At 38.4% G+C, this 26208-nt stretch overlaps 1 protein-coding gene across 2 annotated transcripts in view; it reads left to right on the top strand.

Moving 5' to 3' along the window:
* Nucleotides 1–26208, top strand: part of Agbl1 (AGBL carboxypeptidase 1) — a 705341-nt gene that overhangs the window by 117577 nt on the left and 561556 nt on the right. For both annotated transcript variants that reach the window (XM_071607355.1, XM_027922002.2), the window contains exons 14-15: nt 2933–3071; nt 14984–15137. In XM_071607355.1, the coding sequence (XP_071463456.1) occupies nt 2933–3071; nt 14984–15137 (293 nt within the window). The remainder of the gene's footprint in view (nt 1–2932; nt 3072–14983; nt 15138–26208) is intronic.

Below are 26208 nucleotides of genomic sequence, written 5' to 3'. Positions count from 1 at the left end.
GGGGACAACAGTGTGATGAGAGCTCCATGAGGGGACTGTCAGGGAAGGCTTCCCACTGGAGGAGACTTTGAGTCCTGAAGGAAGGACAGGAGTCAGCTGATGAAGAAGTGAGAAAAGGCTTCCCATGCAGAAGAACATGGAAAATATCACAAATATGCAGGATAGACGTTCCTGCCTTGCAAACATCCCCCAATAGGTTCACATCATAATCGAGAAAACAAAAATAGGTCATGGATGGGATCTCACTCTATCACGGACAAATTGAATTGTCACAAGCCAAGTGCTTCACTGTAAAGATTTATCAGACAGTTCCCATTAGAGGAGGTCTTGGGAAAGGTTAAAGGTCTCTGAAGAAAGTTTTACTGGAGATAGATTCAACTTCTGGATGTTCCTTTTACAGTGTGGCCACCAGGGGACTCCAATGGGAAGTCTGACATTTGCTTTAGGTTCAGCCAGAGTTTAGATCCCAGACTAAGGTTGTAACTGAATGTACTTTAGCCAAGATTCATGCTAAATGAAGTGATATCCAGTTTTCTTAAATTCCAACAGTGTGTACTCCCTCCTGGGGAAGGGTGGCTTGTCAGTGGTGAGCTAACACCAGCAAGCTACAGGGGGTAACACCTTAGGTGTGCATGTGATGCTGGTGTGAGAAGACAGATTTCATGTAGTCAAAACTACCATTTGAATTCTCTCCCTGCAATCACTAGAACCAAGGAAACCCACGAGCTGAGAATTAGCCCATTTTATTTTTCTTTCCATTCCACTGTAGCTGTTCTTTGTTTGGAGTCCCGCTTTGTTCTGGATGGGAGAGTGCATTGGGATAAATACAGAGATTTCATTGACTTGTCTACTCTCACTCCCTTTCTTCTGTGGCTGAGTAGGGGTAGGGTTGAGTTAGCATAGGGTAAATGTGCTTGTGATGTGACTTCAGCATACTTAATAGAGCAGTGGGGAAACCTAAAAAGAAGCAAGGCCCATGCCAAAGAAGACCATCCCTACTGGTCTTTAGGGGCATCTGTTATTTTTGAATCAAGATGCAGAACCTGTTTTCACTTTTTGTAGGTAAATGGCATGGTGACAGTGAGGCAATGGTTAAGTGTTTCCCCCGTCTTAATATCCATGAATGTGCTTGTGTGTGTGTGTGTGTGTGTGTGTACTCACTTTTGTGTGCTTACAGGTGAAACATTCTTCCATGCTTTGGTTGGTTGTGCCTGGCTCATTCATTTCATTGGCTCTGCCATTGCAAGGAGCCGTAACTGGCTGGTACCTGCTGTTTAATTAGGTATCAACTGAGTTTTGTGCCTTTGCAATGGAGCCTTTACAGGTAAAGTCAGAAAGCAAATGAAAGAGAGCACATGTGCCTTATATGTGTTTTAACTGTCATCTGCTTCTTTACATACTTTCTAATTACCACCATGTTAGCTTTGGGAGACACTTCAGACCTTTGAGAAAATGTGGCAAAAGTAGACTCCATGTTGTATCAAAATTTAGATAACACCATGGGAAAAGATACCCGTTTGCAGTTCCATTTCTGAAAGCACAAAGGAAGTGGGTTCTATTAACCTGATGCTGAAAAGCTGGGAAGATAGTCTTTAGGGTTTGAGTTGTTATGGAGTACCCTCTTTTTCTTAGAATGACCAAGGCTCCAAGGCTGCCATGTTGACAGAATTTGAAGCAAGTGAAATGTATTATGTTATATTTGGTGGGATCACCAGGTTCTCTTACTCCTATTCCTAGTTTTATATAAACCGGAAAACCACAAAACCACAAGAAATAAGAGATTTTTCTATTAGTTGCTTTCTTACATGCTTGCTTTTTTGCTTTCATGGGGGCTAGCATGAAGATTGCAAAAAAGCAGAAAACAGTAACCTACATTTTATATTTTGCAAGAACACATAGGAATAATCATCTACTATTTCTTCCCTCATCCTTTTTATTTCTCCCTCTAAACCGGAAAACCCATGGTGGTTCAGGAAGCCAATGTTGTATGTGTTCAAAGGTGGGATTACATCTTTTGGTGTCCAGTGAATTTTGCATTGTAAGGTAGCCTTGATGATAACATTTCTCAGGAAAACCTGCACAGCCGTCTCAATATCAACAGGCAAGATGAGAGCATAACTGGCAGCGTGTGGTGAAAATATTACTGGGAATGTACTTCTGGGTGCAATTTACTTTGATACTGTTCTCTGAAATATCAAAATTGGTTCTTCATCTTTGACAAAGGAAAATGTGCATTCTCAAGCTTTAAGAAGCTGAGCCACATTTGGGGTGACAAATATATTCCTTTGGCAAGAAAGTATTAAATAGTGGAAAGAACAAAGTCTTTCCAGCCAGAGAGATCTAGGCTCAAGTCTTGTATTGATCATTTACTTGCCTTGAGACCTTATTTTTCTCTATAGTTTCATTTCTTCATCCACTCAATAGGTTATTGCAATAATAACAGAAGATGAGATATGTTAAAAGTTGAGTTGGAACTCAATACTTAGTAGTGATTGCTAATAAATTGATTTGGTAGGTGGAGGAAAAAGGAAGGAGCTTCACCTTATGTGGTCTAAAGACAGATTGGGGGACCCAAATTTGGGTAATGAAGTGTGTGTTTGCAGTAGAATCCCAGAAAGCACAGAAGTATTTACATTTATCTCTATTTTCTAGCTCAGTGACTTGATAGCCTTCATTTTCAGACACAGCAGGAAAGGCTCATGCATATATACCACAGTTGTGGGGCAGATGGCCAGGCTTCTGTATTGCTGAGCTGATTCATGACCTGGCAGTGAGTCTCTTGCCCATTTCTCTGTTTTCTAATTTCACCCACAAACACATTTTGAGTGAAGTTCATTTTACCACATATAATACCTGAGTTTATAGCATCTAGGACCCTAGGTGACTTCTCCCAATCTCTCCCTCATTTTCCTCTCTTCTCCTCTTTCTTTAGAAATCATTATCGCCAGAGGGCAGCTGCCACAGGATCCGGGAAGTGCTATTATACCCTCACCTTTGTGGTCACCTTCCCACATGATGAGGATGTCTGCTACCTGGCCTACCACTATCCCTACACCTACTCAGCCCTCATGGTAACTTCTGCTTATGTTACTCCAGCAGGGATGAAAGGGCTTTCTGAAGTTTTCCTGAGAACATTCTGGAGACCCTGGCTGGCATTCTGGGTGGTTGGGGGAGGGGAACTATTGCTTTCTGAGAGGAGCCAGGTTTTATCATCACTGACCTCGTGGCTTTCTATGTGCCCCATCTCCTTCCCTGGAGAGGGCATGAGGCTGAGCCATGGCCAGTAATATTCAGATAGCCCAGAAGGTCTGCAGATTGAGTGTGGGAGATGGGGGCATTTCTCAGGGCTCCTGACTTTTTAAAGTCCTTGAGTTAAGCATAAAGTAGTCAGATTGCCATTGACTTGGGTTGAAACCACACAAGGAAGCTGAGATGCAAATCTAAAGCATTCTCCTTGAAGGGAATGGAGAATCAGGCAGGGAGATGATGCTGGAGAACTCCCGGAGTGGCTCTTATGGTTATAGACTAAAGGGTGCTGGAAGGATCAGGGTGGAATGGTAAGAGTGGGAGAACAAAACACTGAATCACTGGCCATGGTCTTTTTTAGGAGGGGAGTGTAGCAGAAGTGAGTCCAGACTCATGCAGAATTCCTGTGTGTTCTCAAAGTCCCTACAGAAAACCTTATGAGCCAATTTTGAGTGAACGGACTGATTAGAACATGAGGTTTTCTGTCGTTTGAAAAAGTTGGCAAACTATGACTTTTTCCCAGCTATTTCATGGATATCCTGAGGATTAATGAGCTACAGTATCTTCTTCAAAGTATTTTCGTCCTCTGTATTCAAGCAAAATGTTAATAGCATATTTATAATAATATGCGTGCCTATGAGTGTACGTATTATTTAGCTTAAAGGATGAGCATTCTCATTTTAAGACTGTGATAAGGAATTGGAAAAGATAATAACCACAAAAACCTTTCCCTTCAAAAGGAATGTTCAGGTATAAATGGAAAATTTTCTCATCAAACAGGCGCATCTTACACCACTTGGCTACCCACTTCACAAAAGTGCATCTGTCCTTCTCTCCATATGTCGTCTTGCCTAAAGAAAGATTTTTACTGTTTTCCAGATTGCAAAAGATACACAACTAGTATTATTTGTGTATCACACTTAGAGAACTCAAGAAGTGAATCCAAGAAATGTGCATCACAAGCCTTGCTGAAACAAGCCATGTTTGTTATAAAACATGTTTGTTGCCTTTAGGGACAGAGAACAGGCAGGATTCATGAGCTGATTTTATGGTCTCACTTGTGAAATGCTGTGCATGAAATGTCTACTGGGGATGGGGATTCTTTTTTCTGAATGTTAAATTACTTTTTTCTCCACAGTTTTTATTGGTGCATTATAATTATACATAATGGTGGGATTTGTTGTTACATATTCATTTGTGCACACAATATAATAATACAATTTGGCCAATATTGTTCCTTAGCATAAGGGAATTCTTTTTGAGTATGTGTTTGCCTTTCCAATTAGAGGAAGAGACTGCAGGTCTGGGACACTGTGCTTTCTACTTTTTAGAATATCTTGGGCCCTGCTGAGATTCTTGCAGGCAGTATAAAACATTAGAATTCAAAGGGGTTTGGGAAGTTGTCTAATTTACCCTTAACATTTATAGATGCAAAAACCAAAGTCTGGGAGTCGAGTCCTACATCTGGCTAACTGCCAAGCAGGGCATAGAACACTGATCTTTGATGTCAATTCCTGTGGCCTTTCTACTTCACTGTAGAAGAAATGTTGAATAAGTTCAGATGAATTTCTGTTTGGGGATTAGCTCAATGTCCTTGCTACCACATATTGTAGTTACTAAAAAATGCAGTCTAGTTGTGTAGGTCTGTGTGATGATACAGACATCATTGAAGTCATTGATCCATGTTTTTTGTCTGTGTTGCTGAGTGCTGTGGATGTGGATGAGTCGAAGGAGATTATTTCTTGACAAATATGGTCCAGCTCTTATCCCAGGATGCTCTGATGGACTCTTGCTAAGTTCCTACAAGTTGGTTCAAAATCTGTAACTCTTCCAATCAGGCTTCCACCACACTTGGGTGCCCACTTACTCTCTGGAGACTGTGTCAGTATCTAAAGTTTACAACTGACATGATTTAGGAAACATTAGGGTGAATGGGGGACCAATTTCATCTTGGAGGGAGAAAAAACACAAGGAAACACAAGAAAAAGACACACACAAAGTGGACCTTCTCTGTCCACTTAGAGGGGGAGAGAGGCTTTGTTCATTGGTCTTTGTTGACTTGTTACCTAGCATACTGACTGTGGACATTTCAGGAGAGTTAGTGAGAAAGACAAGAAAAGGAATCATTTCTAACTTCTCCTAAGTGAGTGAAACAAGGTTAGAAAGACAATTTGTCACTTGAAAGTGAAAAATATATATTCTCAATTTTAGGTTTTACCTTTCCAGTAACTCATGGTCTTTGTCTTCTCTAGATTTAAGATAATAAGTGACTCTGTGACTTCTCTTTAAAAAATTCCCCCTACTACCACGAACAGAATAAGTATATTCTGCAATGTACACTAGTCATTTATTTTTTTGGACATGTCCTAAGAAGAAACAGTTTTTATTCCAACAGATCAGTAATAAATTAAATATGACTAGTACCCCAAGGGCAGAATTAACTGTATGCCACTTGAGGGTTATGCTGAAGAGTGAAAAACATATTTCCATGTGGGATTCACAATTTGTAAATCTCTTCTAGTGTGAATTATGCTTAATAATTTTAGCCATTTTTAGAGCAGAGGACCTGTATGTTGGGTGTTTGTCACCATGAATACTGTTTTGAAACTTTAAAAATTTTATTATTCTTTTAACATAAGAGAATTAGTATTTGGTTCTTTCAAATTGATCCAGATGCTTGCCAGCAGTTCTGTTGGGTAAGTGTCCAAATGGTAGCAGTAAAGTAAATCTAAAAGAAATACAATATTATTATAATTCTGAAGCAAACAAAAGGAGTTTATTTCAATCAGCCCAATCAGGACATCAATATTGCAATGACTGTTAAAGTATTGTTAATAATACTGGTTAGAGTATTGAGAATATGTTATGGATTATCTCTAGGTAGCCAGAAGTATTGGTTGAAAAAGGGGCCCCAAGACACTTTTCTTTTCTTTTTTTTCCCCTCCAAGATAGTTTCTGATGGATATTTTAGGAGGTAAGGAAATGGGACCTTATTGAAAATTTAGAACTGAATAATTGGCAAGAAACAAGAAAAGTGGTCATAGGTCAGATCCCTGTATTGGGAAAGTTTAAGACTCTTTTTTTTTTAATTTGTTCTTTTTAGTTATCCATGACAGTACAGTGTATTTTGGTAAATTACACATTCGTAGGATATAATTTATTCTATTTGGGATCACATTCTCGTGGTAATACATGATGTGGAGTTACCAGGTCATGTGTTCAAACAAAAGGCCAGGGGGTGTGGGGATATGGCTCAATTGGTAGAGTGCTTGCCTTGCATGTACAAGGCCGTGGGTTCAATCCCCAGCACCACACACAAACATAAAAAATGTCCAATTAATTCTACCATCCTTCTTATTCCCTCTCCCTCTCTTCCCTTCATTCCTCTTTGTGTAATCAAATGGATTTGTATCCTTTCTCTCCTCATCCTCCCTTGTTTTTGGTTAGCATCCACATATCAGAGAGAACATTCGGCCTTTGGTTTTTTGGAACTGGCTTATTTGTTTTAGTATGATATTCTCCAGTTCCATCCATTTACTGGCAAATGCCATTATTTCATTCTTTTTTATGGCTGAGTATTATTCCATTGTGCATACATACCAAATTTCTTTATCCATTCATCCATTGAAGGACATGTAGGTTGTTTTAACACCTAGGCTATTGTGAGCTGAGCTGCTATATCAATATAAATATTGATGTGGCTGGGTCACTGTGGTATGCTGTTTTTAAGTCCTTTAAACCAAGGAGTAGAATAACTAGGTTAAATGGTAGTTCCATTCTAAGTTTTCTAAGGAAAGAGTGGAGCAGAGTTTTTCATCAGACACAAATGCCCCTGTGGAAGATGCTACTATTATTGTCTTTAGAAATGAGAAACAGTATGGTGTAGGGGAAGGGAAAGAGCAGGGTGGACAGAGACAGAGAAAGACAAGAGACATAGAATATCATATGAATAACATCTTATAAAGGTCTCAGAATAAATGAAGAGTTTAAGAAATGTCAAATAGGAAATGTTGACTTTTACATAGTAGGTCAAAGATGCAATGAGTGAGCTCTGAATCAGCACAGCTGAGTAATCAAAAACAGACCCCTGTCCTCATATGGGCCACAGCAGAAGACAGGCTCCAACGAAGGGGCTCAATAGCTGGGAGGTAAACACGAGTGGCCATTCAGAAGGAGCCAAGTTGTATGTGAATTGTAAAGTCTTTTGTTACAAGGACAACCAAATTCTAAGGTCTTGAACATGAGATAGGAATAACATTGAGTAGGACAGGCCTGGATTTGAGTCCAGGTGCTGTTTCCTTGCTCTTAGCCATGGGCAAGGTATTTATAGTCTCTCAGCTTTGGCTTTTTTTTTACCTATAAAATGGAAACATGAAAACAGTTAGTATAGAGATTTCTTTGAAGGTTCACTTTCACATGGAATGTATAAGCAAAGTGCCTCCGTATAATAAGCAATACTAGGTAGTAACCATTAGAGCATTTATTCTTTTTTAAATGGTAATATGCAGTAGCCATCCCCTGTGTTGGACTGATTGGATACCCATTCCAAAATTTATATTAAAATAAAAGTTATATGAAAATCCAAGTCAAAGATCAAAAACCAACCCAAAGGCTACTGATGGTTTTCTTAGGTTAGTTGATTATGATTATTTTCTCTTTGCTCTCTTTTCTAAATAATCAGTAATAAAACTTTATTTTTAGTGGAAAAAGGATAATAGGATCCCCTTTTCTTTATAATTGCTAAATCTGTGAGCAGATATCTAGAGACTCTTTTTTTTTTTCTTTTCCTTTCTCATTCTTAAAATAAGTCCCTGGAGTTGGAGGTTGTGACTCAGTGGTAGAACTCTTCCCTGGCATGTGTGAGGTCCTGGGTTTGAACCCCAGCACTACATAAGACCAACCAACCAACCAAACGACAAAAACAACAAAACAAAGAAACCAAATATAAGTCCCTTTAAGTTGGAGAGGGTAGTATTGTCAGCCTGGGACAATTTGAGAATGCTCATTGGAAATTGTAACTTTTCTTTTGCTAAAAGTTAGGTTTTTTTCCCCTTATGACAAAAAGTCCTTCATTCTCTGATGAATGTTTTTAAGTGACAACTGAGAAGTAGGCAGCACACAAATAAAATAGGTCATCTCCTTAGTGGTGGACCTTTTTTCTCAATTAGGGGAAGAGAGTACAGTCCTGTAGGTGGTAACAATGAGAAATGAGTGATTTTCAAGTGTGTAGTGCTTCCCACTCTATCAGCAGCCATCAAGTGGGTCACCTGCTGAGGTCGAGGCAAGTCTTTTATGGAAGTTTTAAGGGAGTAGTTGATAAAGGAAAGGGAGACAGAGGACTCCAGTGTAAAGACCCAGGATGAGGCTGCAGGATAAAGTTATTGGCCTGATGTCTTTCACTGATAAGATTTTCTTTTAAGCAGACAACCTCTCTGGTGGTTGCCATAATTACCTTGAACTCATTCCCATTTTTATAAAGAAACCCACCCATGTGGACAGTCACTTGGCACAATCACCCAGAAGTCCTTATTCTCTACTCAATAGTCCCAACAATATCCAATCAGACAGAGCTCTCCTGGACCTGGGGTGGGAGTACTCACCTGGAGATCATCTCTGGAATAAGATGATGCCATTGTCTACAAAAGGAAATCCAACAGAATTTTTTTTTTATAATGGGTTTACTTCTAGTGGTCTTCTGTATGACTGGAGCCAAAATAATCCCCTCTGAGTGCAGGTGTTCCATATTTAGTACACATTTTGTGGGAGGTCCAATGGGAGATGGATTTCATTGAGGAGTGCAGGGAGAGGGCTAGGTGACAAATTGTGGTTTACAGAAAATAAGCTTAAGTGAAAAGATTAGGCATTTGTTGAGTTGTAATGTTATTAATCATTGAAAATGTGATAATGGAAAGGTTAACAGAGAACTCATAGGGGAAGAGAATGTTCAAAGCACTTCTCCTGCATTGGCTGCTAGGGAGCATGGCACAGCAACAGTGCTGTGGATGGTGGGCACCATCATGCCGGTTTGACTTTTTTTCTTTCCGTAGCTAATGGTGCTTAATGATTTCTATGGAAAATTTTGCTGCTAAATCTGTTTCCTGTATCTGATTTATAGAATCTAGATTTTGTTATTTTTCAATCTCTTGGTACCAAGTACCAAGCGATGACTTTGATGGGGTAGGGGGCACACACAAGCTCATTGAAACAATTTGTCAAGATAGTATTTTCCAAAGAATATTCTGTAACATTCCTGATTCCTGAGATATTTAGAGAAAAATAATTTAATGGTCCTACAAATCCATGAAGCACTGTGTGCTCATTTTTCTTCACATATACATGGCATATTAAAGAATCTGAGAAGTTGTACAACCATGAAAATATTGTCATTTTATTGAAGTCACCTTTCCCAAGTGTGTTGGCTATGAATTATCTGCTTCCTTCCCCTTCCTTTTCATACACCAGCACTTACTAACATTCTGAAGACTAAACTTTGGGAAATGCTGCCCCAAAGTTTCCTTCCTACTTTCTGGAGCCTGAAATCTTGTTAGTGGTTGTGCAATAAGGGCCACCAAGTCCAAATTTCAAAAGTTAACAATGGAGCAGCTTTCATACAGAAACTTATGAAAGTAATAAAAATGATTTGTTTATAATCACAGAGAGTAAAATCTAAATCCAGCATTATCTATCTCCTCTTAACTAAGGTGCTGGGATTTCTCATTTCTAGGATGGCTGAGAGACCCAGCTGACACTCATGTGGCATTTTTATTCTCATTCTATGCCATCTCTCCTGAGCTACCCAGATATCTATTTCTTATATCAGGGCTCTGATTAATAATTTAAGATTGATATGCTTTCCAACTTATGAATGTCCTTAGTAAGCTTCTTTGAAGAAGATGTTTTTCTATTCCCTAAATAGTTGTTTTATTTTTGCTCTTTTAAAAACCATTTTTTCCCTACGTCTAATTTCTTTTAATGCTAAGAAAATGTGGTTTGTACGTTTTATTTTTTACCCTTTGAAAGAGATTTACTCCTTAAAAGCCCTATATATGATTAATTATTGTTATAATTTCATGGATGTTTGATAAAAATACAATAAAAAATGTTCTCTGTAATGATGAAGTCTGACATATATTTTGTATACTCTTTATTTTGCATAGAGGATTGTTCAAATTCTGTCTTTACTTTTCTGTACTAGATTTATCCGAGACTGTGATGCTTTCTAAAAATTTTCCCTTCCTAGTATAATTATTTTTCTCCTTCTGCAGTTTTGTGTTATATATTTCAATCCCATGTTATTTGATTCTTAAGATTTATGAGTTTTATATGTTTGTTGTGAATTGTGCCCTTTATCAAAATAAGATTTTTAAATCCCATTTAATGCACTTGATCTTGAATATGACTTTGTCATATATTACTATTGCCATTCCTGCTTTAATTTATGTTTGTTTATCCTCTTAGTTTCAATATTTCTCCTTTACAACGTTTGAGTAGAGGCAAACAAAATGAAGAGGTAATTTAGAAGTGTTTCTTATTCAAACCATGTATTTCAAAAATAACATCTCTCATGTACAACATGCATGAGAATTTTAGAAAAAGTAATGTGAGGATTTCTGTCATTTAAGCAGACTGATTAACTTATTTATACTTAGAACAGTTTTTATTGTTATGTCTGTCATTTTGGTTTTGTGCCTGGATTTTTTCTATGGCTCATTGCTGTTTTTTCTTTCTTTCTTTCTTCTTCTTTTTTAAAAAATGCAATGTGGACCATATTTTCTCTGAGTTTTCCCCTCAGCATTTATAATTCTACTAGCACTTCCCCTTTAATTATTAAAAATAATGCATTTGAACTAATAATTCCCCACCAACAGTAACAGCTTACATATATTGACTGTTTCTTAGGTGACAGGCTTTTTGCAGATACGTTATAAAACTAAACTTTAACAACCACTGCATGAGGTAGGCCATGGCATTTTTATGCAAATTTTAAAGATGAGAAAACCAATTCACAGAGAGTTAAGTACAGAATTTCCATAGCTTTCCCAGACTGCACCACCAGAGTGTAACCCAGGCACTCTGACTTGGCCCCTGCCCTCTTACCTGCCCTCTTGCTCTAACCTATTTTTAAGAACTAGATATTTTTGTGCTCCTGTAAGTTGAAAGTCTAGTATTTTGTTTTAATCTATTCTCCCCTTATATGCCTCCTTTTAATTTCATTTTTTATAACAAATGATGAAATCAGATTTTACTGATATGTGGTTTCTTCCTAAAACAATATTTGTTTGTATTTATTCAGTAACCATGTTTAGATGGTCATTTAGACTTAACTTGTTTAACTGAACTTTTATTATTGTCTTTTGTATTGTTCTTTAGTTTGATTTTGAGGCAGCTGAATTATGTTTCCACAACAATGTTGTCAGTAAAGATAAGGTCACATGTTTTCTCAGCTCTTGCTTATCTGAGAATGTGTGCTACATTTGCTCATGTGTAAACTTTGCCTAGGTATAGGCTTATTGGGTTATAATCTTTTCTACTTTCTAACCCTAAGAGGTATACCATTTCCTCTGCCGTATATTATTGCAGAAGGAAGTATGACCCAAGAATGATATTTTGTTCGTATAGATATATCTACAATAGGTTTATTTATACACACACACACACACACACAGACACACAGGCTCATACATGGAAATGCATGCCTTTTAAAAAGTAATCTGAATTGTAGGGGGAAAGCCCTAGTCTGCTCAGTGAGGAGAGTTGGTTTAGACTGCCAATCATCCATACAAGAGTGGGCTGTATCCAGAACCAAATTCATCCATAAGAAAGAACACAGGGAAGGACTTTGGGCTTTCAAGCACAGCATCTTTCATGATGGAACTATGTGTACATGAGATGATGTTGAGTATGTACCATCTTAGCCTAGGAAAGCCATCAGCAGGTGGCTAGTGCAGGTACATCTTGTCAATACCTGGTATTTTTTACTTGATAAACAACCACAATAATGTACAAAGAGCAGATATAAGGGCCTCAGCTGAATTCTCATTTATCTTGAACCTAGGATGGATGTTCTCCTTACAATTTATTTATTTAGGATTGTGTCCAGTGCTGGGTCTCTGAATTTTCACCAGAACAACCTGTTTCTAAGGCAGAGTTTATGGCTTATGTTGATGTGGTAGGTAGAATAATGACCCTCTAGGTATGTTAAAATCCTAATCTCCAGAGCCTGTGAAGATGTTATTTCACATGGTAATGGGACATGCAGATGTGATTAGGGACTTTGAGATAGGGAGATGATGCTGAATTATTAGGTTGGGCTCAGTGTCATCATAAGGATCCTTATAAATGAGGAAAAAGAGCCATAGAAGATATGATGCATTGAAGCAGAGGTTGGCAGGATGCAGTTTCTGGCTCTGACGGAGGGTTGGGGGGGGAGTCCCTGTGAGTTGAAAGATGCAGGTGACCTCTGGGAGCTGGAAAAGGCAAGGGAAAGGATTCTCGTCTAGATTCTTTGGAAGGGACACAGCCCTCCTTACTCCTCAGTTTAACCCAGTGAGACCTATGTTGGACTTCTGACCTCTAGAATTATAGGTTAATGAAGTCTGTGTTGTCTTAACCACAAAATTTATGGTAATTTGGTACAGCAGTAGTAGGAAACTGATATATTTACCAAGGAAGAAAGAAAATTGATGGAGTCTTTATAGTATCTCAAGGAGGAAGGACAAAATCAGGCTATTTATTGAAACATTAAAGTCTGAGTTAGAGGCAGGTATTTTAAGGTAAGGGTTCCATTAGGATTGGTTCAGGAGCATGGTATAATGGGATTAGATTGTAAGGCAAGGGTTTTGAGGAGGGTGTTCAGAGTCTTGAGTCAAAGATGGATTGGAGCTTTCTGTTGAAGAGTTGATGGGATGTTCCTGGAATAACCATTTATTTGTAATTTCTGTTTTCCTGGACGGGAGTTTACTGCAATAGTACAGTTGTGTGGAAGAAGGCGGGGCAATAATAACTAAACCACCAGTTTGGTCAATTGCAAGGAGGCTCTGATTGCGAGTCAAATTTCCAAGTTTCCCAAGGATAGAGGAAAGGCCACAGAATCTTCTGGTATTTTTTTCTTTCCTTGGCACTTTTTCTTTTTCCCTGGAACTTGACTATTCAGTGGAGTGTAAATAGGTTTTACACCTATCCAAATGCTGGGATTTTTTACTTAAGACATTCTTTTTCTTGTTCCTGGTATATCAGGAGTATTTGCTCTCTCTTGCTGCTGTAACCATTTGTCAAAAACTTTAGTTGCTTAAATAATATAAACATGTATTTAAGTCTTACAACTCTTTAGAAATCTGACACAAGTCTCACTGGACAAAGATCAAGGTGTGGGGTGGTATTCCTTCTGGTGGCTCTGGTGGTGGATCCACTTCCTTGTCTTTTCCAAATTCTAGAAGCACTCGTATTCCTGGGATCTCTTGCACTCAACACCAGCAGTGGCAGTCTGAGTCCTTTCTTCCTGCCATCTGCTTGATTCTCTGCATTCAGGAAAGGGTCTCTGCTTTTAATCTGTTGTGAACAGATTGGCCCCACCTGGGTGATGCAGGATGCTCTCCCTATCTCAAGTAGACCTGCATCTGAAAGTCTGTGATAGGTAATATGTTACCATATAGGTAACATATTCATGACTCTGAAGATGAGAGCATGGACATCTTTGGGGCATATGGTTCGGCCACCACCTCTGCAGTAAATTCTTCCCATGTGTAAACACCTCGACTACCTTTTGGGGGACTACTCCCCTCTTAAAAATATACTTATGAATATTTTATAAATGTTTTCTTAAGACTGACATGCATGTTTACTTCATTTATCCACCAGGCTTGTTAGTTGTCAAGGATCAGGGTGGATGGTTTCTCCTTGGCCCTATTAATACCAACCTGGTGGAGTGAGAACTTCAGATCTTTGGGTGGGAGGGTAATTTCTGTGCTCTGATGTTCTTGTTCAGTGAAGAATGGCAGCACTTTCTCTGTTTACTGAAGTCAGTGTAACCAGACAGGGTATGCAGAAGGCTGGGGGAAATCTCTACCCTGTCTATGTATGATTAATCCCACTGTTTTGTTACTGAAAATATTTTTAGAGGTCTTACAGATCTTAATCAGGTGTCCCGATTTCAATGGCTAGTCCATTTTTATATCATTCTGTGTTTTTAATGAGTACTTAAATGGGGACGTATGGTGGGATACATCAGTTGTTACTCTTTGGTTGTTCTGTGAGCTTAGCCATCACCTGGAATTAATTGCTTGTAATTTTCCTTCAATATGGTCATAACTCTTCTTCAGTGCTTAGTCCCATTACACTGTGTGCAACTGAAGTGCTCATCTCACACTTCCCAGTGCTCTGGGTGTCCTCTGTCTTTATGGTACCCACCACACCCTTCACATGTGATGGGGACAGGAAGGGTGCTTTATGTCCTTTCTGAGCAACATAAAGTTTCACGGAAACTTTCAGTGCAACTTGAAAACAGATCTTCCATTATGCAGACACATGCAGGAAAGATGCTTCCTCTTCAGCTTCATTAGGACTCTCCTAGATAGTAAGAACAGCCTCTTTTCAATCACTCCATGCCCACTATCTACTGGATCAATTGGGTCAATAAAAATACTTGTAAACTGTAAGGATTTAATAAACATAATCTGTTGCTATGACTGTTATTACCAATATATTAATAATGTGCATGCTTGTTTTATTTCTGCTTCAGACTCACCTCGACATCTTGGAAAAAAGTATCAACCCTAGGCAAATCTACTTCCGGCAGGAGGTTCTCTGCCACACTCTGGGAGGGAACCCATGTCCATTGGTGACCATCACAGCCATGCCAGAGTCCAGCAGCACTGACCATCTGGAGCAGTTCCGTGAGTAAAACAAGAACTCTCTTCTTGGACAATCGGGCTAGCAGTGTCCTCTGCAGTTCTGGGACCACTCCATAAACGGACAGGGACTTTTCTGTCTTTATAAAAATACACTCCCAGTGTTTTTGGTGTGACATAAAGGGTAAATAGTAACGTTACTCTGTTGTTAAAGAGAGTGAAAATGAATTACCAACTGTCCAGGAGATGAAATGACTTGCTAGGATAGAGAGCAGGTTAGTAATGACAGTCACTTCCTTTCTGAAAACAGAACCAGGATCTTTTCCAATTTCTAATCCAGGGACTTTTCTGAAGCTGAGTTTTTGAGCCCTGGCTGAAAAATCCCCTTGAGAACCCATATACCTGGGTCTGACAGGCTGAGAGTGTGAGGGAGGCTCTAGCCAAGAACCATCAGACCAAACCAAACACAGAGACACACTCACAGACACACACACACACACACACACACAGGGAAACAGAATATATGAACACATTGACACAGATAAACAGACACACACACAGATACACAATATCCTTTCAATATTCGAGTCATGATTACGTGGCTGACTTGTGATCAACACACTTTTGAAAACAGCTTCTGATGTAGCTCCAGACTTAGGAAGGCAAGAAAAACCAAACAGAATGAAGAATGCTTTGCAATACAAAGAAGTCTGGGAGATGGAAAAGAAGACAGGAGAATAAAACCCAGCTAATTTATCCCCAGAAGATAACTCCTTACCTGATGAAGTGCTAATGGCCTTCAGGTGACTCTTTGGTGGCTACAGAATGTAATTTCTCACACCCCATCACACCTGACAATGATGCTTAACAACCTGGCTAATCAACAACTGATTATCCCATCTGAATTAATGAGGCCCTAACATGGTTTAATGAATAATAAGGGGTTTTTCAAAACTTATGTGTTCTATGCATTTAAGAGCAATTTCTCTAATGGTCATAGGGTCTTCCACTTGGCAGATGAACTGTACTAGGGGCTGAGAGACAGTAATTCTTCTGGAAAAATCTCCACTGAATATTTATTTAAGAAATTGGTTGCATATAAGTCTGTGCTTTGCAAGGTCCATTTCTAAGGGGAGGAGAGTGGAACCCCATTGTGTAATTATGACATGGGGGTGCTTTTGTATTTACAGGTTGGTTTATGCTGACATGGGTACTTTTGTTGATGTTATAACCAAAGAGATCATTCTTACTTTGAGGAGAGGACTTGAAACAGTGAAGTTCCCTACAAAATGGTTCCTAGGAAACAGTTAAGTTAAAAAAAGAGACAGAGAAGTGTTGTCTTAGTTCACTCTTATATGAATCAAAGGAGTCTGGTTTCTAGTTGCTGTCTATATGATTCATTGTAATAAACATACACTTTCAAGTGTGATTATAATTTTTTCCCTCTTAAACACATGCTAATATTGTAGCCATTGTTAATCTCCAGAGGTATTGGGGGCAGGAAGAGGAGAATGCTTATGATGGTCAGAGGAATGCTGTTTCTTTGCTTTTTGTCAATTGCAAGAAATGATCATTGAGCAAGAGCTTGAGGAATCCAGAGCTTTGACTGTGGTGAAAGAAATAGCTAGGTTGTCTTCATGGCCTTGCTAGCCCTATGTTGCACAAGACCCCTGCTTAGAGGAGCCATGAGCTTTGTTAAACATTCTATTACCATCTTGACATTCTTTAAAGAGTTTTGACTAGGTATGTGCAGTAACGAGGGTGGGACTGGAGGAGTTTATGTGAAGTGGAATAAATAAGTTTCAGAAAGATAAATATTGTACAATCTCACTTATATGTGGAAATAGTGGATAACAGTGGATCTCATAGAAATAGAGATTAGAGTAGTAGTTACCAGGGGCTGGAAAGGGTAGTAGGGCTGGGGATGGGGGGGGGGGAGAGGGAGAATGGTTAGTGGGTACAAGGGTACAATTGGAATAGGAGGAATAACTTTCAATGTTTTATAGCATGGTAAGTAACTATAGTTGACAATAATTAATTATATATTTTAAAATAGCCAGTGAGAGGATTTTGAATGTTTCTAACAAAAAAATGATAAATGTTTCAGGTGACAGATTGCCAATTACCCTGATCTGATTTTTGCATATCATATACATGTATTTAAATCTCACATAGTACTCCGTAAATATGTGTCAATTAAAATTTCTAAAAAATATAAAAATTGAAGAAAGAGCTTCAAATAAAAAAAATTGAAGTTTTGACAAGAAACCTTGCATTTTCACTGGGTAGTGAATCCTGTAAATTGTAGAATTGGTCCTGGGAGAGATCAAAATTCATACAGCTAAAACATGACAAAGTCTGGGTATCTATACAACCATCCTTTCTCCAAATCATATAAGAGTTCTGAACTCTTTTGTCAATTTAGTGAAAATATTATTTGTGTGGGCTATGTGACTCATTGGTATCTGTTATGGTGATTAATTTCAGGAACCCCCATTTTAGAGATAGGGCAAGAGGGGTTCAGGAAAGCTAACTACCATGATCGATGGTGGTGCCAGATTTTAGACCTTGTTTTTCTGATTCCAGTGGGTATGCACACAGCAAATGTGCCGAGTTCATCCTCATGCTCTGATTCAACATTCTGGCCTCAGCTGGTAAGCCAGCACTTCCTCTCTTCCCTGTTCTGCCTTCAAATTAGAGGGTAGGGTAGTTGTTAAAACAGCTCATGTTAAGCATAGCACAAAAATCCTAGTCTCTTGCAGCTCACAGTGAATTTTGCTTTCTTACCTAATAGAAGCGTTTTCATGGTGGTGTTTCCGGCAGTATGTCAGGAATGAGGAGAGAAGGTTCTCTGGGTCCAGCCTGAGATTCAAGAGCTGAAAATTGCACAGCTGGCCTGGGCCCCCCGGGTGCTGGGAACAAAGTCTCAGGCCTTAATAACAAAATTTTAGGGAGGTATGCAATATGTACATGAACACCTGCCATTGCTGAGTTAAAAAAAAAAAAATTGAAAAGGAACCCAGAACAACATAAACACCATGCCTGTAATTCATATATAAAACCACTTGACTTCCTTTGAACCATGGAATGTGAAGTATTGATTTAGTAAGAGAACACAGCAAATAAGCCCTCAGCTCAAGATTTCTCTGCCTCAGGCCTCCCTCCAGGTGAGCTTAAATTGTCTTACCTGCTTGCTGCCTCCCAGGAACCAGGTCAGCTTCTGCTAGGAGTAGGGTTGTTTGGCTGTGATTTGTCCAGCTTCTGGTTCAGTGGCTGCCACTCACCTCTCATAAAGAGGGATTTGTGTACTGAAAGACTTTCTTTCCCCTGTGTAGGATTACCACTTGAGTCCTATTTTAGAAACCCAAGAAATAAGAACATGGCTATGGGACCCATGGGGGAACTCTCCTGCTCAAGGTTGGCTCCCCTGGTGGTTTGGTCTAAAGTCCCAGACCTGGAGACAATTGAGGACAATTTATTGATTACTTTTATTCCTTTCTGGGGTCTGGACTCCAGAGAGCCTCCCAGAAATATTTATTTGGTTTGATTTATTTTTCAGAAGCATTTTCTTTTTTTTAAAGTTATTTTCTTGCAAACGTTTAGCCTTGCTTTCTTGATAAATTTATTTTCAGTTCAGTAGCTACTGGACTTGCTGGCTATATACTTTATCACTGCCCTGAGAATTGAGGACAATGCCTTCTTGCAACGCTCCCAAGAGAGAAGGCTCACTACTTTACACCTAGAGATTTCATCCCTCAGAACCAGGATGCTGGCAGATCTTCAAAAGACACATGATTTCTGCCCTTTTCAGTGGGACAGTGAACAGGAAATTCTGGGAGAGTATCACTGAAACCATTATGGAAGATACAGGCTTGAGAAGAAATTGATGATGAAAGGGAGTCTTTAGAAGGGGTTATAGTTCACCCAATGTCAGAGACAGTGATGGACAAGGTGTTGGGGAATCAGGAAGCCCAGGTCCTCCCTAACTGGCAAAATTTGGTATGCCAAAGGAGCCCAGGATGTTTGAGATTTGCATTATCAGGGAGCAAACAAGAAGGAACAAACAGAATCTAACAGAATGGGACAATGGCTCCATCAAGTTGTGACAGAAGACATTCTAGGTGCAAGTTTGGAGATAAGATTTGGTTGGCAAGATCAACCCAGGACATTGTTTTCAATGCTTTCTGAGACTAGTCCACATTGGTTAATGGTATGCTGGCATAATTACACAGTCTAGTATAATCTTTTAACACATTATATGTTCTTAGATACTCTGATTAGCAGACCCTTTGAATATACAACTTCCAGCTAGAAATTGGAAACCTTTAGTTTGAATACTTCTCAGAAATTGTGTGTGTGTGTGTGTGTGTGTGTGTGTGTGTGTGTGTGTGTGGTTTCTACTTTCCTGAATTTGAACCAAGAGAAGATGCTAAATTTAAACAACTGAAGATCTAGTCAGAGTAAAGAAAGGGTGAGGGTGGAGGTCCTTATTTACCCAATCCTGGAAAGGCGAGTACTATATTTTCCCCAGACTCAACCATTCCTCAAACCATTTCTGCCTTCTTCCTTTTCTCACACAGAATGTGCTGCCTTGTGTGGAAATTCCTGACCTTTGGAACTCCCTATACTTCTTGTCTTTATCTTCATTTTGCAGATGGCCCCTCACTGAAGGCAGATATCCATCTGTGGGCCAGGAGGGCAGTAAGTAGTCATTGAAGGAGACTCCAGGCTCTATCCCACTTTCCCAATTACCCTGCCTCCTAGGCACTGCTTTCACTGAATATTTCCCTAGAAATACACTTACTCGCAGCACACTACCTGTTGAAGTCTTCCATCATTTTGTTGACTTTTCCATTTTCTCCACATTTCCCCTATGAAGTCATATTCTAAATGACTGTTTCTACCCAGCAAAAACTGAATCCCATTTTAGTTTGAAGACCTGCATCTCTGTGATGGATGCTTCATTTTTTTTTTCTCAAGAGGTTTTTATTCCCCCTCTGTGTTGGACATCTATATGTTCAGCCCACATAACAACAGTGTCTTGACTGTCCTTAAGAGTGATATGAGAGGAGGAACTAATTTGTGGGAATTTTCTGAGGGAAAGTATCATTCTCTTCTTGAAAATTCTCATTCTCTAAGTGAATAGTCAATACTAGCTCACAGACTGGTGAGAAGCCAAGAAATAACAAAGGTGGATGGGAGGGGGTGGATCTGCTATTTTTGCAATCTGAGACACCTCCACCCTGCATTTATTAAAACCTAGAAGAGCAGAGCATAACCTTTATATGTCTCTGGAGGTGAGATAATTCCACTCCACTGCCACAGTCTCCCATGGCTCACATGCTGTTCTTTCCAGGGGACCTGAGATGGGGGAAAGTTGAGGTTGCATTTGCAGTTACTAAAGAATACCTTTCTTTTTATTTTTTTTTTGCTTTTTCTTAAAGATATTCTTATAAAAGCAATGTTCTATTCAGCCTGCCATTATGCTAAAAGCTTTTCCTTGGAAGACAATAGCTATTCTCAGAAAAAAGATTTACATGAGGTCTTGAGGGTGTAATGAGCTACCACAGGCACCTGCCTCAGGCTGGGAGTTGTCACTTGTAAGTGGTTTTAAATTAGAATGGAGTGGAAAAATACACAGTTACAGAATTCCCCTTTTGGCTTCTTCACAAATCATTTTCCATCCTCTCTGGCCTTTGTCTCTTTTTGAGGCACCTGATCAGGTATGAGGGGAGAGCTAGAAGTGACAACAGAGGTCCAAACAAAAGAGAAACGCAAGCGAAGTGAAAACCTCTCACTCTTGGAATTTTTTTTCTTTTTTTTCCTCTTTAACTTCCCATAGGCATGTGGGGCTAAATAATACTATGGGATCACTGAAGTTAGAGTTTAAAAATCCAGAGAGACTATCCAGTTCTGATGTCTCAGATGGCCGTAGGGGATGGGGCTCAGAGATGGGGGCTCACCTGCCTAGGTAGGCCAGCTAGTTGGTTATAGTGGTAGATCTCAGGCCTCTAGTCTCCTGGTTAAGCCATTTTTTTTTCCTATTAAGTGATGCTTCTGACAAATATTTGAGCTAAAAAAAAATTAACTGTAAGAATATAATGTCTTTATCTAAAAAAGAAAAAAAAAAGAATATAATGTCTTTTCTCCCTGGAAATCTTTAATAAAATATTTTAGAATTAGAGAAACTGCAATGTACCTTTCTCTTGACTTGGGATTTTCATCTCTTCAGGCAACTAGGGCAAGGAATCATGGCAGATAATTAGAATACAGAGATAAATATTTTTTAATCCTTGTCACACACGTCAGGGAGTGTGTGTGTATATGTGTGTTTGCATGTGTGTGAAAGTCATGTGAACAGGTCACTACAATACAGCAAGTTTACTAAAACAGGCTAAATAAAATGCATTGGAGGTACAGAGCAGAGAGGATTTATCCACATGGTAAAATTAAGGAGGATTTATATCCACAAGGGTAGTCTGTGTAAGCCCCATGCACATGGTAGACTTATATCAACAGAGCTTTGCTTTCAGAAAAACCTCAGTTGGGAATCCAAAACCAATTTGAAGAAAAATCTGAGTCTTTTCTGAGAATAATGAAAAGGAGACTATGTAAAACACATCTAAGTCACGTTAAATTTGGTTTTCCTCCTGGTTCTCATACACATTGATCTGTATGCATGTAAGCAGTGACTCACAACAATCTCATTCTATTTTAATAAAAAATCCTGAAAAGTCTTATGACATTTAGACAGGTTGAATATGTCCACTCTGCTTCCCATTTTGGCCTGGTCACTCCAATAAAAGGCCCCCAATACTTCCTCCTCCCAAGGCGATTTGGAGGGGATTGGAAAGATATAAAACATAAAAGCTAAACAACTTGGCTTATATACTATCATATAAGTATTTTGATCTTATACAGTTTTACACAATATCATTTAGTCCTCATAAGTTGTCTTATGTATTAAGAAAGGGCATAATTATTATGCCCACATTATGGATGGGACCATATGATCTCCATCTTGAGATTAGTCTTCTACATTCACAGGAGTTGGGGAAAATGTCTTTTCAGTTGGGCTACATGGTAAATCACCATTTTTTTCATGTTAAGAAGTTGGAAACTTCATATTACAAAGTTTGTTTAGAAGGCAATGATGAGTTAGTGGGATGTGATTAGAAATAGCGGAATTACAAAATCAGATTTGTTTTGGAGGAAGGTTTTGTAGCAGTAAGGTGGAGGCAAGTCTGGACCAAGCAGGTTAGTAGTGACATGGAGCCCTTAAGCCTTCAGACTCTCTGGGCCTCAAATCTTGGTTCTGCCATTCATTAGCATTATGACCTCATAAAAGATGAATACCCTGTACTTTGGTGTCCCTATCTGTAAACTATGGATAATAATACTGGCTTCTTTAATCCATAGATTTTAAAGGGCTTAGAACAGTGCCTGGCACATAGTGTGTGTTTGATATGTTAGTGAGGATCAGTATTAGTTTGGTCATCTTCATGGATGATGAAATTCCTGAAGAAGATCGGTCTAGGGAAATGGGGACAAAAAGTCTAAATTCAAGAGACATGTCTAAGAAGTGAGTGGTTTTGGTGACTGATTGTCCTTTAATATCAACAAGGAACACATAAGAAAGGGAGTAAGTCCGTTGTAGAGGAATAATGAGTTGACTATTGGAAATGTTCATTTTCAGAGACCTGAAAATATCATGAGAACCCAGTATAAACATAATTATAAAGCCAATATGTATAAAATATAATCTATTTCAGAAGGAAATAAAACAAATTTTGCATTACCTGAATAATTTGCTCAATTAACAAGGGAACCAGAGTTTTCGCTATGTGGTTATTGTACCAGAAACATGTAATATAGTTCATCAGAATCGATCCCAAAACATTCTAATCTATAAATTTGTTCATGAAATGTAACGATTTATATATTTTAAGGTAATGAACTGTTTACAAAGAGTTTATGTATGAATGATTGTTTCACACAACAGCCTTTTGAAGTAAGGGTGGGGAGAATTATACTTATATCCATGTTTAGATTCATATTCTAAATGGGAGTTAGAGCTTGGATTTATACCAAAGCTGCCCAATTCCCAAACCCCACAACCCTAACCCCTCTTCTCTACCTCCTCTTTTGGCTATGAAGTAATGAGACAAAATCCTTTATCTTCAAGATATAATTCCCCTTGTGTAAGACTGGTTGTTTATACTACAAGAAATATATGCTAAGCTTCTCTAATGTGTTGAGTACCCGTGTGTTCATGCTAACATTAATAACCCTTATAATTTTAGTCAAGTCTAAATTATACTGCCTCTGCCCTGTGTCAATACCAGTCTGATCCCTGTGTCAATACCAGTCAGCCACATTGACCTTCTTTGTATTTCTTGAACACAACAACCTAACTGCCTCTCCTGGGCCTCTGAGTAAAAGTGACTTGTGTGTGGTTATGTAGCTATTAAATATAAAGCCAGAAATAAGAATTTGTGTCTTCTCTAATAAAATAAAGAACTTCATTTTTATGTAATACTTACAAAAGAATTCATATAGCATATAGATATAGATTTAGAAACAGAAATAAGATGAACATCCATACACACACTATCCATCTTAAGAAACACAACATTGCTCATACATATTTTAGTGTCATATAGAATTTTTCCCAATGGTATCCACTGTTACTGCCTCAGAGTAACTTCTATCTGGAATTGTGTAGCAAATGGTCTTTCACTTTTCCTTATATATTTTAATCACATATTTGCCTATCTTTGCCAATCTACTGTTGAGTTTCCTGTTTGGATTTTATATGAACAAAAAAAAACCATCCTATATAACATAGTTATTCTGATAAACATAGTTTGATATTAAACCATGTTGACATATTTAAGTTGATATCCCTGTCATACCTTTTTCATTGCCCTGTTATTCTCCCATGTATGAATTTAAGTCAATTACTTTCTCCCCACAATTTTACATGTTGCAGCCCTAATCCCCAATGTGATTATATTTGGAGTAAGAAAGTAATTAAGTACAATTTTGTTTTGATTACTATAGTTTTTATTGTATATTTTGAAATCAGGTGGTGTGATTCCCTCCAGCGTTGTGCCTCAAGGTTTCTTTGATTATTCCAGATATTTTGTGGTTCCATATTAATTTCTTTTTTTGGGGGGGGTACCAGGATTGAGTTCAGGGGCACTCAACCACTGAGCCATATTGCCACCCCTATTTTGTATTTTATTTAGAGACAGGGCCTCACTTAGTTGCTTAGCGCCTCACTTTTGCAGAGGCTGGTTTTGTACTCATGATCCCCCGGCCTCAGCCTCTGAGCCGCTGGGATTACAGGTGTGCATCACTGCACCAGGCAAGTTCCATACAAATTTTAAGACTGTTTTCTCTGTTTAAAGTGTTGTTGGAATTTTTACAGGACTTGTATTGAATTTGTAGATTGCATTGGATAGTATGCAGGTTTCTAACAATATTAATTCTCCTAAAGAACGTGAATACCTTTCCATTTATTTGTCTTCTTCAATTTCTTTCATTCATGTTTTAAAGTTTTCAATGTACAGATCTTTCGTCTCCTTGGTTAAGTTTATTCCTACATATTTTATTTATATTTTTTGATATTATCATAAATAGGATTGTTTTCTTGATTTCCATTTTGAATAGTTTGTTGTTAATATGTGAAAATGTTACATATTGCTGTAGGTTAATTTTATATTCTGAAACTTCACTGAATTTACCAGTTCTAATATTTTTTTTGTGGAGTCTTTAGGGTTTTCTATTTATCATAACATATAATATAAAATATAACAACATAAAGTCTGAAAATTATGCCTTTTATTTCTTTTTCTTATGCAATTATTCTGTCTGGAACTCCCATTGTTATATTAGAAATCTTCAAGCTTTTCAGGTTGAGTATGATGCTAGCAAAGGCACTTTTTAATGTTGTATATGGCCTTTTTTATGTTGAGGTACATTTTTTATATACCTGTTTTTTTTTAAATATCATGAAAGGATATTGACTGTAATTGTTTCTATGCAGCTATTGTAATTATCATATGATTTTAATCTCTCATTCTGTTAATGTCATTATAACATTTATTGATGTGATGTGCTCTATTTAATGTTAATGTTGTGTATTATATTTATTATAGCACATTAAATCTCACTTGATCATCATGCATGATCCTTTTAATGAGCTATGGAATTCACTTTGCTAATTTTTTTTTTTTTTTTTTTTTTTTTGAGAACGTTTGTATCTCTGTTAGTCAGGGGCATTGGCTTGAAATTTTCTTTCCTTGTAGTGTTCTTGTGTGGCTCTGGTATCAGGTAATGTTGCCATTAAAAACAAGTTTTGGGATGTTCTCTCCTTTTCAATTGTTTGGGAGGGTATGGGAGGAATTGGAGACAATTCTTAACATTTTGGGTAGAATTCACTATTGAAGTCCTCAGGTTGTGAGCTTTTCTTTGTTGCAAGTTTTTTGACTACTGATTTGTTCTCTTTACATATTGGTCTATTCAGATTTTCTATTTTATAATGCAGTCTTGTTAGATTGCATGTTGCTATGAATTTATCTGTTTGTTCTAGATTAGCAATTTGGTGACACATAATTAATTGTTCATAGTATATTAGTTATAATGCCTCATTCTACTTATAATTTTGTCTTCTTTTTTTCCTACTTTGTTTAGCTAAAGATCTATCAATTTCATCTGTTTTGAAAAACCAACTCTTACTTCATTGATCCAGAGATTTTTGGTGGGCTGTCTGGGCAGGCTTCTTGCTGGAATCCTTGGTCAGGTGCTGGTGCCTAGGTCAGTAGGTATGTGGGTCTGGAGCCTGTGGATCAGGGGTCTGTGGATCCTGAGTCTACAAAGGCTGACCAGGTGCAGGGCCTCCTGAGGTGAATCTGTCTGCTGAATTTCAGAGAACTTGCATGAAGGCTGTATCCACAGGGGTAGACCCTTGCCTGTGACTACAGCACCCTGGGTCTACTAGAGCATGGGACTGTGGAAGCTGACCTGGGTCCAGAGCCTGGGAGCAGACAATTTGGGCTGTCAAATTATCTGTATTGTTTCTGCTCCTCACCTGAGAGTTCTCTCATCCTGG

Source organism: Marmota flaviventris, chromosome 2 (assembly GCF_047511675.1).
Source record: "Marmota flaviventris isolate mMarFla1 chromosome 2, mMarFla1.hap1, whole genome shotgun sequence".
Lineage (NCBI taxonomy): Eukaryota > Metazoa > Chordata > Mammalia > Rodentia > Sciuridae > Marmota > Marmota flaviventris.
The sequence above is the reverse complement of the archived record's forward strand: the minus strand, read 5'-3'. Positions and strand labels throughout refer to the sequence as shown.